At 42.2% G+C, this 14,927-nt stretch overlaps 1 protein-coding gene across 2 annotated transcripts in view; it reads right to left on the bottom strand.

Moving 5' to 3' along the window:
* EIF2AK4 (eukaryotic translation initiation factor 2 alpha kinase 4) overlaps positions 1 to 12,329 on the bottom strand; it is a 67,332-nt gene extending 55,003 nt beyond the window's left edge. The window contains exons 1-4 of one of the 2 annotated variants that reach the window (XM_039536294.1): positions 11,887 to 12,329; positions 8,004 to 8,119; positions 6,603 to 6,705; positions 1,054 to 1,227 (exon numbers count right to left, since the gene is read on the bottom strand). In XM_039536294.1, the coding sequence (XP_039392228.1) occupies positions 1,054 to 1,227; positions 6,603 to 6,705; positions 8,004 to 8,119; positions 11,887 to 12,024 (531 nt within the window). In that variant the 5' untranslated portion in view covers positions 12,025 to 12,329. The remainder of the gene's footprint in view (positions 1 to 1,053; positions 1,228 to 6,602; positions 6,706 to 8,003; positions 8,120 to 11,886) is intronic. The other variant, XM_039536295.1, reaches the window with a different exon arrangement.
* Between the last annotated feature and the right edge of the window lie 2,598 nt (positions 12,330 to 14,927).

Here is a 14,927-nt window from a genome sequence, read left to right as displayed (position 1 = left end):
GATGCACTGAGCATTGTTGTTACAGTAATGTTCTAGGTTATAATTTCATGTATATAGTTATGAGGCTGAAAATGTATCCCCATGGCTTAAAGCAAGCCCAGGGAAAAACTCTCCAAGAGCAGAGCAGCAGTTCACACCTCATCAGGGCAGGTATAGGACAAACCCAGCCCAGCCCCACAGGAACAAAGGACACTGGCCTAGGCAACAACAGAGGATCTGTTGGAGTCTCGAGTGAATCACCCCCCCTTCCTTTGGTCAGTTTGGGACTGCAAAGGGGTAATGCTCACTTGACTCTGAAGGAGTCGGGGGGGACTAGGGGGAAGCCAAGAGGGAAGAAAGGACATGATAAAAGGGAGAGATGTTTGCCATGCTCCCTCTCTCTTCCACCAAGTGACTGAAGTGCTGATCAAAGAGGAGAGCCTGGCTGAAGAGCAACCAATCAGCCTGTAGTGAGAAGCATCTAAGTTTTTAAGGACATTGAAAGTGTTAAGGTCAGCTTAGAATGCATTTTTCTTTTATTTCACTTGACTAAATCTGACTTGTTATGCTTTGACTTATAATCACTCTAAATTTATCTGTGTAGTTAATAAATCTGTTTGTTTATTCTACCTGAAGCAGTGCGTTTGGTTTGAAGCACGTCAGAGACTCCCCTTGGGATAACAAGCCTGGTACATATCAATTTCTTTGTTAAATTGACAAACTCATATAAGCTTGTAGTGTCCGGCAGGCTGCAGGCATAACCGGACACTGCAAGACGGAGGTTCCTAGGGTTGTGTCTGGGACTGGAGATATTGGATAGTGTCATTTGGTTGCACAATTCAAAGAGCAGCTTACATGCCAGAGGCTGTGCGTGAACAGCCCAGGAGTGGGGGTTCTCACAGCAGAGCATGGTAAGGTTGGCTCCCAGAGTCAAGGATTGGAGTGACCTAACAGATCACCAGTCCAGATAACACCAGAGGGGAACGTCACAACTAGTTATATATAAAGGATCCACTTATAAAGTTTACATATTCATAACAAACAATGAGAAAATGAACATTTTAATTCTTTTACCTCCTGTTCCTCTCTTCTCTTAGCTTCTTGCATCCGACGCTGTTCTTCCTGGGCCAGTCTCTCTTGTTCCTTTTGCTGATTTTTTAGCATTTCTTCATGAAAAGACTTAGAGGGTGGCTTATTATATTCACTGAGAAATGACTGTATGTGGTCCGCAAGTTCAAATATCATCACCTAAAAAAAGAGGTAAACACAAATGACACCCAGTTTTCAAAACAGTTCAAAATACAAAATGATATAGTAATGAGGCTTTAGAAAAGCAATAAAGTCAGTAGATTCTCATTGATAATGCTCAGTTAGTTATTATGAGAATGTAACACATTTCTCCTTATACCACTGTCTGTCAGAACTATGGTTATTAACTGTGACATGATAGTCACTAATAGGGCATCAAAGATAGCTTTCTCAAAAAAATGCACTAATTTCACTACAAATATGCAAACACTCTCCTGGATAAAACATAACTTCTTCCAAACCAAATTATTTTAATGGTACTAAGAACAAAAGAAAATAAATAAATAAAAAGAACGGCCATACTGGGTCAGACCAAAGGTCCATCAAGCCCAGTATCCTGTCCTCTGATAGTGGAAAATGGCAGGTGCCCCAAAGGGAATGAATAGATAGGTTATCATCAAGTGATCCATGCCCTGTCACCCAATCCTAGCTTCTGGCAAACAGAGGCTAGGGACACCATTCCTGCCCATCCTAGCTAATAACCATTGATGGACCTATCTTCCATGAATCTATCTAGCTCCCTTTTGAACCCCATTATAGTATTGGCCTTCACAACAGCCTCTGGCAAGGAGTTCCAGAGGTTGACAGTGTGTTGCATAAAAAAAAATACTTTTTTGTGTTTGTTTTAAACCTGCTACCTATTAATTTCATTTGGTGGCCCCTTGTTCTTGTATTATGTGGAGTAAATAACACTTCCTTATTTACTTTCTCTATACCACTTATGATTTTATAGCCCTCTATCATATCCACCCTTAGTTGCCTCTTTTACAAGCTGAAAAGTCCGAGTCTTATTAATCTCTCCTTATATGGAAGCCATTCTATACCCCTAATCATTTTTATTGCCCTTTTCTGAACCTTTTCCAATTCTAATATGTCTTTTTTGAGATGGGGCTACCACATCTGCATGCATGCAGTATTCAAGGTGTGGGCTTACCATGGATTTATACAGGAGCCATATGATATTTTCTGTCTTATTATCTATCCCTTTCTTGATGATTCCCAACATTCTGTTCACTTTTTTGACTGCTGCTACACATTGAGTGGATGATTTCAGAGAACTATCCACAATGACTCCAAGAGCTCTTTTTTTGAGTGGTGGCAGCTAATTTAGACCCACAGTTAGGATTATGTTTTCCCAATATGCATTACTTTGCATTTATCAACATTAAATTTCATCTGCCATTTTGTTGCCCAGTCACCCAGTTTTGTGAGATCCTTTTGTAGCTTTTTGCAGTCTGCCTGGGACTTAACTATCTTGAGTAATTTTGTATCGTCTGCAAATTTTGCCACCTCACTGTTTACCTCTTTTCCCAGATTGTTTATAAATATGTAAAATAGGACGGAGCCCAGTACAGATCCCTTGGGGACACTACTATTTACCTCTCTCCGTTCTGAAAACTGACCATTTATTCCTACCCTTTGTTTCCTATCTTTTAACCAGTTACCAATCCATGAGAGAACCTTTCCCCTTATCCTATGATTGCTTATTTTGCTTAAGAGCCTTTGGTAAGGGACCTTGTCAAAGGCTTTCTGAAAATCTAAATACAGTATATACCCAGGATATCCTTTGTCCACATGCTTGTTGACCTCCTCAAAGAGTTCTAGTGTTCTTCTGTACATGGTCAAAAAACATTTCATATTATAAAATGCAAGCCATTTAGTGTCTCTATAGCTGCATATTATTGTCCATGTTGCTGAGAACATATTGTTTATTTATTTGCTGATATTAAATTGTGATCTTCTCTCTGCAAGCCAAATCCAGACTTACAGCTGTAGAACCACTTTGGTGGTGACCACTTTTCATCATCTAGGGTAACTTGGCATCCTGATGAAAGACAGCTCATCTCAGTTCCAACTTTTATGCAGATTGACACTGAAAATCAACACTGTCAAAGTCAGCAAGGCACAGTTCCCTCTCACTAAAAACCATTTTCTATAAATAAAATAAAAAGACCAGATGGATAGCTCTGATAAATGAATCCCTACATTCCTTAAACAAAGCAACATGGACAGTGAAAGGTATTGCAAGCTTCCCCAATATGCCGCAACCATGCTCTGGACTGGAGAAACTGCTTCTGTGTGCTCAGAGAGCACATCAGTCCCTAAAGACCACACAGTTGTTAGCCTTCCTGAGACTGCAAAAAATGTGTCAACTGAGTTGATAATGATGATTATGTTTTAAGCATTTGCTACAAACATTAAGCGCAGCAGTTCCTTCACCATCCAATAGGAATGGGATTGAGACTACTACCTAATTACACTGCTTGGCCTGTCAAATGATAATGATTTTCAGTCACTGCCAATTTTGGCTGGATATGAACTGATGACCAGACTGACCAAGTCTCCCAATAGGTCAAGGACACTGCCGTTCGCAAGCAAAAAAACTCCTGACTCCTGACTTAATAGTGTTATCACTGGCATATCTACCTTACCCAGAATCATGTGTGTTGGCCACACATGCATCAGCCTGTTGTGTTCTTTCTGAGTCAGTGACAGAAACTGATACGCTGTGTGGCTGACACACAAGATTCTGGGTAACGCAGCTGACCTTTGCTATGCTTCTGCCAATGGGAGTGTGGGAGGGGCAGCGTCAGCTGCCAATGGTAGGACAAGGGGAGCATGAAGCGGGGGGCACGGTGGTAAAAGCATACAGCCCTGGCAGCGCAAGATAGAGGCAGATACTGAAAGGTGGGTTGGAAGATCAGTATGTCAGGGACGGGATTATGCCCCATTCTTCTCCAGGCCTTGACTGCAGGAGGGAGAGGATGGATGGCAAAGGTTCAGAGATGGGGAACAGCCCCACTCACCTAGGGCCTCAATGCAGCAAGGGGGGTTCAGAGATCAGGCAGGGTGGTTCATGCCCCATTCTCCCCAGGCTTTTTGGTACAGCAGGAGGGGGATGAAAGAGGGTAATGCCCCCTCCTCTTCCAGGACACAGGGGAGCAGGGAGGGGGTAGGCCCAAGGGGTTTTGTTCTGCTGCAAGCATCCTGCCAAGAGCGAGCGTCTTTTCTCCATTTTACCAGGTGTAACTATGGCCATGCTTCCCTGACCACTGCCAACAGCCACGTTTACTATAGCCCCACTGGGGTGGGGCCCAGAGGGGGAGGCAGCTGGAACTCTGCTCACCTTGTTGTGTATTCTATAGAGTACAGGGCAGTGTACTGGGTGGGATGAGAAAGACGGAACAGGGATATTAGTGGAAGGACTGTGGAGACATTGGAGGGATGGGATGCCTCTGGAAGTTAATCTGAAAAATGCTGGCCAGTATGCTGATGACCTAGGATGAAAGGCCATTACCTGTCCCATACACCATCTAGTAATAGCCTTTTCAAGTCAATTAACCCCTTGAGTGAAAAAGACTATCAACTCTCCAAAATGAAAGCAACAGCACAAAGAGGGTTTCACCTTTTCAGCTGAGTGATCTACTGATAAACCCATAGCATAGGGTTTGGTTTCAATTCAGGTGTGCATGTAACAACAACACATTAAACTGTCTGCCTATAGGGAATTGAAATTTCCTAGAATCTTAAATATTTAATCCCTGGATTGCTCATAATAATGAAGCCAGAAGGCAGTGTGGAACAGAAGACATAGCACACCATGAACACATTTGTTTGTGCCATGCACAAAGCAAAACACCCTTCCTACAGCATCACTGAACTAAAAGCAAGTGCAGAGAGAGAGAAAATAAAGGAGGTATTTTTTAGAATGTTTATTTAGAAATAAAGCTTTCCACTTACTGTTTAACATACCCTTACTTAGAGTAGGAATATAAGGACCCTCCTTTGCGGGGGGGATCCACATAGCGGACCACAATCTAATAAGGAGGCTCTCAGGGATCACCCTCCCATTCCTGATAGTAAGGATAACCCTGATTCATGATTGTATAATATATTCCTGTAGCAAGTACAGGAAATTGCTCACATGGAACAGTAATATTAGGAAATTATTTGATTATTTTAGCTCTTTTAATGTGATAGAAGCAGCTAGAAGGAAGGAGGAATGTCAACATGATGTGAGCAGTCACTTCTCCAAGGACCACCAGCAAGCGCACAGGGGACCACCCCGGTGCATAGATCGCAGTCTGAGAACATCTGTCTTAGTTCAAATATTGCTTTCATTTATCATTAACACATCTATTATAAAAATCAAGAGTACATTGTTGAACTGTTAATTCCTAGAAGGTACCAAAAAGTATTGTAGTAACAATTCATTACTAAACACAATTTGAATGAAAAATTATCTAAAAATAATTCTTATGAAAGTAGCTATCAGAGAACATATTAAAAATAATACAACAAGAATATGCTGTATAAATGGAAAAAGAGGTATATGTGCCAAGTGAACTGGCATATGGACATAGAAAATTGGTAGCAAAAATATTCTCCTGTTTTAATACATTGTAGGAGTTACTGCTGCTTATTTTTTTTTCTTTTTCAAGGTTAAAACAAGCAAGTTAAACACAAACATATTTATATGTAAAATATGCACATGCACATAAGAAATGCATATTGCAAACACTACTTTTACAAAAGGCTTCCACATTCACTGTCAACCATTTGGATCATTTCAGTCCATATTCAGTCTACATGGATACTGAGTTTGTAAAACATTTACATTGTTGCTTGTAGTTAACATACTTGAAGTGTTTATTAAAATCTGAATAAAGTAAATACAAAATCTATATTTTGTAGTATATAAATAATCAGAATATTTAGCTCCTGTCTAATTAGTACTTTTCATGCATAGATCTCAAAGTGCTTTACAAAAGAAGGTCAGTATTAATATCCCCATCTTACAGATATGGAAATTGAGGCACATTTCCATGACGTGACCAGTAGAGTTGGGCTTAGAATCCAGATCTCTTGTCCCACAATCCACTGTTGAGTGCACTAGACCACACTGCCTTTGCCTTCACCAAGTAAAAAGTGTTTTTGACTAAATAGTTACAACGAATTTTAATTTCATTGTAAAATCAACAAACTTTATAAAATCCTCTCAATTTTATACACTGCTTGTTACTTTCTATAAGATGACAAACATTCTAAGGATATGATCCCACAGTCCCTAGACAGGCAGCGAATGCAAACTCAGTCTCTATGTAGTTTATTTTTGCTGGATGCCTACACTGAACTTTCCTGAGTTGAGAAACCATTATGGGAAGAACAGAACCTTCACCCTGCTTTACTATAATATATAATCACATTCTAGTTTTGATGTATTTGTAGTTCCTTATTTTGATAACATTTTACTATACATAATTTTCACCACTATTTACAATCAATTAGGCTTTTCACAAAGTGAGAACTCTTACCTCTCCGCAGCGTTGTTTTGCCAATTCCTCTAGTCTGGATTTTAACAAATTAATGTTTTCATTTGACAAACCTTTTGCATTTTTCAGCTGTATTTCAGGGACACTGGAGAAAAGACATCACAAGAAATGTTCTCTTATTAAGGATAAGGTGTACAGACAGATAAGGAGACCCATATAGACCACACGACAGGTCAATAAGACTTTTTTTTTTTTTTTTTTTGCAGGAACCCAACCATTGTCATTCAACACCCAAACAAGTAATACTCTAGCTACATGATTATAAAAAAGTTCTGCTTTACACTCAACATAATCCGAATTGCTTGCACACAAGTACTCAACAGTTTCAACTAGCAGAAAAACCATCAGGGTAACTCCATAGTCTGGGACAACTACAGTTCTAACCCAATACATTATTTTTTTTAAAGAGATGTACTGAAAATGCAGTACACATTTCTGGCATAAGATATGCCACTTTTGGATTTGCTGATTTTCCTTTTTTTTATGTAAGCAATATATAATTAGTCTGAGGAATACACTGCAATAAAGTACATTCAGATAAATAACTGACATTTTTAAAAAGCTTAGACAATTATGGGAGTAAGAAAAACATCTGCAGTTATACTATCTTAAACAAAAAATATAATGGTTATCAAGCCTCAAGCTTCAGAATATAATGAAATCATCACTTGGTCAGGAACAACAGTTCCCTTCCCATATGTTAGATCATTGCACAACTGGGCATACTATTTTTCTTTGAGGTATCTGACACTGGCCACTGTTGGTGGCAGATGGACTATTGGGCTGTTCTGACACAACAATACTTGTCCAGAAAATTACTATCAAGGCCAAATCCCAGTAGCGGCCGATCAACCACAACAACAACCCTTTTCATAATTCAAAGGAAATATCCATTAGCCCTCCAAAAGGCTAATTCAGCACAATACAGGACCAGCAGATGATAGAACTATGACAAGCAGACAGTTTTAAAGTTGAAGATTTTGTTCCCCATTCGGCACTGTGTTAACTTTAAATTCATGAGTTGTCTCAATGATTTCAGTGAAAGTATTCGCATGTTTAAAGTTACATATGGGCTTAAATATCTTGCTGAATTAGTGCTTAAGTCTCCAATTGGCAGATGCATCTCTATTACTCACTGGCAGCTACATCACAGAACGGCTGAGGATACTTCTATCTATCTCAGAGACATGTTTTCAGATGGATTAATTATAGAGATAAGGTTACCCACTTTTATGCTTCAACACTATATGTCTAACGAATAGAGACACATTTAAATCAAGGCAAGAATAAGGGCAATGAACACAATGTTAGACTTCAACTTTCATTTTTGTCAAGGAGAGAATAGAGAAAATATTAGAAGACTATATTTTGATTTTCACTCACGTATCAGGGTAGGTTTGGGGACATTTGACCCACAAATCAACTTTGGCATAAACTTCATTGTCACCTGTCAAACCCCGAGGACGCAGAACTAAACTGATTTCCGGAGGTTGTTTTACCTAAAATATAAAACAAGGCTTTTAATTTAAGCAGGAATTAATTCAGGGAAGTCCCATCCTGTGTTATGCAGGAGGTCAGACTGGATGATTCCAATGATCCCTCCTGGCCTTAAAAATCTATGAATTTATTTACAATTGATTAGTGAACATATGAACTAACTCCATTGATTATCTTATTTTAAACAGTTCAACCTTAGTTTATCCAGCCTATGTGGGAAGATTCATGGAATAAGTGCAGATAGAGATATTCTGAAGAAGTAGTGTCCTACCATGAGTCATATTTAGGTAAGAGGGAGTTCTGGGATTAATCGGTGAGGTTAAACAGTGGTTCACTATATTTTAAATGGAGAAAGTATGTGAAAAGTGACTGGCATTTTTTTAAATGAATGTAATTGAGAGTTATTTGTGGAATGTCACAGACAGCAAATTAGAGGGGCATTCCACAAAGAAAGAAATCTAAACTTACACTTAGGCCTTGTCTACACTGCCACTTTACAGCACTGCAACTTTCTTGCTCAGGAGTGTGAAAAAACACCCCCCTGAGCACTGCAAGTTTCAGCGCTGTAAAGTGGCAGTGTAGACAGTGCTCCCAGCACTGGTAGCTATTCCCCTCGTGGAGGTGGATTTTTTAAAGCGCTGGGAGAGCCATGACTACACAGCCACAGTTGTTAGTGAAGAATGCCCTCAGTGTTAGGCCTTCACAGCTTCCATATAACCCTGCTAGAGCACAGAGATGGAGCTTTTTTATTTTAGGCATATTCGCAGAGTTTCTCTCTTTCCTTTTCAGTTTTTTTAAACGTTTTTTGCAAACTGACTTAAAGTAAAGTGGAAAAAGTACACAGAAACTTTTTGACATTGGGAGTCTGGATTTACTAAGGACAAAAGCCAGAAGAAAGGTGAGTCATAGATGACAAACATGGTGGTAGAAAGGAAAGAAGAGGGAGCTGGAATGACAAAGGAAGAGCGACAAGAGGAAAACACATGCTAGAAACATTCCAACGCCCCCACCATGTTCCTCAGGGCCAGGAGTGTATGGGCTTGTCTACATGGGGACACTCAGGAAAGTTAATGTGACTCAACTAAAGGTGTGAAGTTAATGCACATAAGTTAAAATATGTTAAACTACATGTGGATTCTCTATTCAGGAGTAAAGTAGCCTTAGTTCAGTATAATTTAGGAAGGGATTAAGTCCATATTGAAAATATTGACCTCAAGTTTCAGTGAGAATCATGAGATATGGGGAGTGGCAGATATAAAAGGTAAGGGATGGCAGTGATACTTTCAGAGACACCGCAGGTAGTCCCCTGAGTAGCAAAAAAAGGGAACAGGCATGGGTAGGGATAAGTGAGGTTGGAAGTGGCAAGTCCAGCAGAGAAGTTTGTAGGAGTTGGGAACGGCAGAAAGGAAGGGCCCGGGCTGAGATGATATCACTTTGGAGGTGAGGAGGAAGCAGCAGAGAATATGTGGGAAGAGACTATAACATCTAGAAGGGGAATGGAAAGAATTAGAGAAGAGTAGAATTATTAATCAGTTATCCTAAGAAACAATTATTGAGAAATTGAAAGTTAGTGTGAGCCAAATAATCAGGGAAATGTTATATGGTGAATCAATTATAGTATGCAACAAATATACAGAGAAACAGCAGTAATATGAATCAATGCAGAGAACCAGTTATGAGGTGAGTCAATTAAGCAAATAGGTATGCAATTAATCTATTAAGGAATTAATCAACTACAGAGGAAATAAGAATGCTGACAATAAATTAAAAAGTTGCATATGCAGAGTATTAATTATAGATAGAATTTAAAAAGGGTGCTGAGGATTAATTATAAAGTCAGTTATATAGAGGGCCATCAAAGCATTGGAAGAAAATGGGCAACCAGAAAGGAGGCTGAATGCTTCTGGTGTTCTTGAGAAATCAAAGACTTGGTGATGTCAGCAACCACGTTCTAAAAATGTTCTGAAGGCGTGCCCTGCTCAAAGAGAGAAATGGTGGCTGGTCTTGGCAAAGGAATGAAGGGCCTCTCTCAGAACACCTCTGAGAGACTAGCTAGGGCGAGAGAACTGAGTTACTCAAATAGGGAAAACAGTGAGGATTTACCTCCTAGTTTAATCTAGCAGTTACTCAGACCATCACAAGAGAAACACCACCAAAACTTTGTTAATCATGAATAAAAGTATATTTGTTAAGGATCATATAAGTTTAAAGACAGTTTACACAGCACACAAGCCGTATTTTTATACACAGAACTGTCAGTTTAGCAGCAAGCTTTTTGGGGGAGCCAGTAATAAAAAATTCTAAGTGGCAATCCAAAATGATCTGTACTTTACACAGGCATCTAGAAGAGATGGATGACGTTAGTTATACAGCACGAGAGTGGAATTATCATATACAACAACATATCAGTTTAGGTGAGGATGGGAGGGGCTTTCCTTTAAAGTCAACCCCATATTATCCTTTTATTTCATTTACATCGTTCTAGAACATGCAGGTGATAATTCCCTGATGCCATTAAGTGTCATACACAGATGTCTTAGGTTAGCAGCAGCTTGATGGGGAGGGAGTGCCAGGGAAACACATTCTTTCCTTGATAATGAATCCATTAGTTATGTTTAGAAACAGCTCTTGGGAGAAGAACAACGGGACAATTCCCATTGCTGATCCCAGATCCCTATTAACAGTCTTGCTCATTTCTGTTTATTGATTACTATATGCAGAACTTTCAAGTGGAGTTCCAGATGGAGGAAACCCATTTTAGCCTTTATTACACTAGAGAGTTTTAGCAAAAACTTCCCACCAATTTTCAATGGTAGCATCAGTGGCAACCCTAGTCTAGACACGGGGTCAGCAGCTTCTTAGTTAATTGTATTAATTAAATTCAATATTAAAGCTGCTCCTTGAAAAGTGTAATTAATACTGGGATAAAAAGTCCAGCAGTGGCTTGAGCTTTGGCTATAGCTGCAGCTAAACAAATCATTTTTGCTACAACTCCCTAGCGTAAATGTGGCCTGAAAAGCAGTCTGCTCAGTTTATCATTATTATTGTTTTAACTTTCCACTGTTCCTGTAGTGCCAACCCAGTGCTGGTAATGCTGGGTGTGCTAGCGGAGGCAGGCCCTGTCGCTTACACCCTGCTCCGCAAGGGAAGTAAGAAAAGCTTTGCCAGGTCTCCAAGAAAGGTCCCGCTGCAGTGCATGGAACTGGGCTGGGGGGACACACTCGAAACTTGCAGCGCTTGCCTGACAGCGTGTCAGGAACAAGGCTCCCTCCCTTTACCGCACCCGGGGCTCTCGCGTTAGCACCAGCTCCGGGGCCGTAAGGGCAGGGAGCCGCGCACATCTGGCTGGGCAGGCCACGCAGGGACCGCCTTGCGCGCTGTGCGAGAGGATGTGGGGTAGCTCCAGCAGCGGGCAACGCCCCCTCCATGCGGGTCTATGTGGAGAGCGGCAGGGGGGCGAGGCAGAGGGGCTGGAAAGGGCCCCCCCCCGGGTGGGGGTTCTGTACAGAAACCCCGCCCCAGGCTCCTCGGAAGGGGGATGGGCAGGACAAGGGGACACCCCAGCAGGACACACTTTTTGTCGCAGCAATGCCAGGCTAACCGGGCTCCCTTCAGGGCACCCCCCCACCCACGCGCCGGGCTCCCTGCGGGCGCCGGGGACTCGGCCAGGCACCCACGCGGCCGCCCCACGCGCCGGGCTCCCTGCGGGCGCCGGGGGCTCGGCCAGGCATCCACGCGCCGGGCTGCCGCAGGCCGCGCAGCTCGCTACCTTCCAGGGCCGCTCCTGCCGCAGGTCTCGGAAGTCCTGCCCGTAGATGGACTCCAGCACCTGCAGCTCGTTCTCCTGGCGGAGCGGGTAACTCTCCGGGGCCTCCTCCGCCCCCGGCGCGCCGCTCACCCGGGCCATGTCAGCTCCGGCAGCTGCAGCGGGAGCCGCTGCCAGCCATGGCAGGGCCGCCGCCAAGCACTGGCCGCACCGGGCGCCTGCCACCGTGGAGGCGGCAGGGGCGCCAGCGAGAGCGCGGCCCTTCCACCTTGGGAGCCGGTCTCTGCTGCAGGCCCCACCCGCCGCTGGTGCTGCCCCCCGCGGTCGCAGGAGGAGCCGCCGCTTCTCAGGCACAGTGAAACAAGGGCCTCCCAGGCCCCCGCCACGGCCTCCTCCCTACAGCTCAGCCCCGGGACGTGTCCTGACATTTGCACAGCGCTTCTCCAGCTCAGCCCCAGATCCTCCCAGACCCCTCCTGGCGTCTGCCGGGTGAAGGGGAAAGGAACAAGACTGGAGCACCCGCGGGGGAAATGATACTCTGAACTTGACTGGAACTGGCTCTCAAAAAGTCCTCACTCTAAGACTGTAAATATTGCAAAGTCTGTTAGGTAAACGGATAGTTTCTAGTGTTTATGAACCCTAGAGACGTCTCATGCACTATCTTTTGGGGGCGTGGGCGCAATTAAGATCGCAGCCCCATTTTGCTAGTTGCTGCATGAATACACAGGAAGACATGATCCCAGCCCCAGAAGCTTAATAAAATTCTGTTTCATGCAATGCATAGTAAAGTTTCAAAGCTGTATTAAGTTCATGTTCTGTTGTAAACTTTTGAAAGAACCTAACATTTTGTTCAGATTTACAAACACCCTCCATTCCTTGAGGTGTTCGTAACTGAGGTTCTACTGTATTTTTAAGGTGCTTAGATAGCCTCAGATGAAAATAATTATAGAACGGCAAAGTATGGTTACTATTAATAAAGACTATATTGTGCAAAATCTTGCTACATTGAAGAGCTGTTAATTCATAAAACCTTATTATTCCTTAATATAAGGAAACTAGGATAGAATTCAGTAGATATCCAAATCATTGCAGAAGCAAGTGTTATATTTCAGAAGTAAGAATCACTTAAAACTGCAGATAATTATCATGCTTACTCTGTCCTGACACATTGTTCTCAGTGCTCGTAGTGTATCTCTGCAGATTTTTCTAGGGATAGGCACCAACTCTGTGTGTGCTTTGGGGCTGGAGCACCTGACCCACTGAAAAAAAAAGAGTGGGTACTCAGCACCCACTGGTGAGCACCGCCGATCAGCTCCTCCCCTCCCCCCAGAGCCTCCTGCCCGCTGCTGATCAGATGTTCAGCAGCGGGCAGGAGGTGCTGGGGGATATGGGGAGAAGCAGGGGCAGGAAGAGGCGGAGCAAGGGGGTGGGAGCAGGAAGGGGCGGGAGCAGAGGGGGCACAGCAAGCGGCAGAGCTGGGGCGGAGCGTGGGTGGAACACCCCTGGGAAATCAAAGTTGGTTCCTGTGTTTCTGGGCATTCAGGAGTTGGACACACATTCTGCACAACTTTCCTTTTCCAGGTAGTTACAACTCCAGGTAGTAAGATTCACCAGCAGGTACTAGACAGCCACCCTCTGATGCCTTCCTATATAAGGAATAGCAGAATGTGCTATTTGGTAGTAGTTGTCTCCAGGGAATAAACAGAAGTGTAAATATTTGCATCAGTCCCTCTTTATTTTCTGTGAAAAAATATTTATATACAGAAATATATACAGGAATAATGAATAAATGGATATAGCCTTTAGACACAATGCAGCGGACAAGTCAGTTTACTGCAAAAGTCATTTATTTAGCTGCAAACTTAGGTGGCATATGTGACAAATATGGCAATTTCCTGCAATATCTTTGGGAAATCTTACTAGTTTATGTATCATTGTGGGCCATGAGTGAATGTAATTCCATGGGGGAGGGGGACCACAGCCCTCCAGGAACTTAGAAACGTGTGGGAGGTTGTAACAGTTGGGGTCCAGACACTCCCATTGGAGAGCAGAATCTTTAACCCCCGCCCCCCACAAAAAATAACCAGTTAAATCAACTGATTGTATTCAAGAGAGACAAGGTGGATGAGGTAATATCTTTTATCAGAGCAACTTCTGTTGATGAGAGAGAGAAACTTTTGAGCTTCAGGTCTAGACCTGAAGAAGAGTTCTGTGTAAGCTTGAAAGTCTGTCTGTCTCATCAACAGAAGTTGGTCTAATAAAAGATGTTACTTCACCCATCTTGTCTTTCTAATATCCTGGGACTGACACAAGTACAACAACACTGGATCCAACAATTGTATACAATATTATTGTACTATAACACATACCGAGTAAGGTCTTTTATGAAAGCTTGTAATGTTATGAACTTGATGGTCATTATAAGATATGACTACAGACCATGGTTATGAATGCATACATGGGCATATAGAGAAAATAATAAATTTTAATTGTGGTACAACTTTAGCATCATCTTACAACAGGACAGTGAAGAAATCAGGCAGGGAGGTACTACCTCCCAAACCAGTTGTTTACATGAACCCAGCTTCAAGTACCCATTCCCTGTACAACCCAGGAAAAGTCTAGGATGGGCCATTAAAGTTAACAGAAAGACATTGTGACAACTGAGGATTTCCTCACCTTGAATAGGTATAGTGACTAAAGAAAAAACAAACAAACCCTTTTAAAATGGAAGGAGTTTGAGGTGAAAGATATCCAGAAACCGAGGGATAGCCTCTAGGTAGGAAGCTGTTCGTGAAACATTGGATCTCTCCTATAGTTAAAGGGTACACTGGGAAACTGTTAAAAGGCAATAGGTAACTTGTATTAGAAAAGGGAATTCATCTAACATGGAAGTGTAAAGCCTGTGGTTGCATCTTTATTTACTGTGTAATTTGTATGTTTGCTTTCCCTTACTATTTCATCTTTGAATCTGTGTTTTTTCTATTAAATAAACCTTTTGTTTATTTTTACCCCAAGCACATCTCTGATGTGCAAACTGGGTG

Source organism: Mauremys reevesii, linkage group 4, assembly GCF_016161935.1.
Source record: "Mauremys reevesii isolate NIE-2019 linkage group 4, ASM1616193v1, whole genome shotgun sequence".
Taxonomy (NCBI): Eukaryota; Metazoa; Chordata; order Testudines; family Geoemydidae; genus Mauremys; species Mauremys reevesii.
Note: the sequence above shows the minus strand (reverse complement) of the source record. Positions and strands in the feature narration are given on the sequence as shown.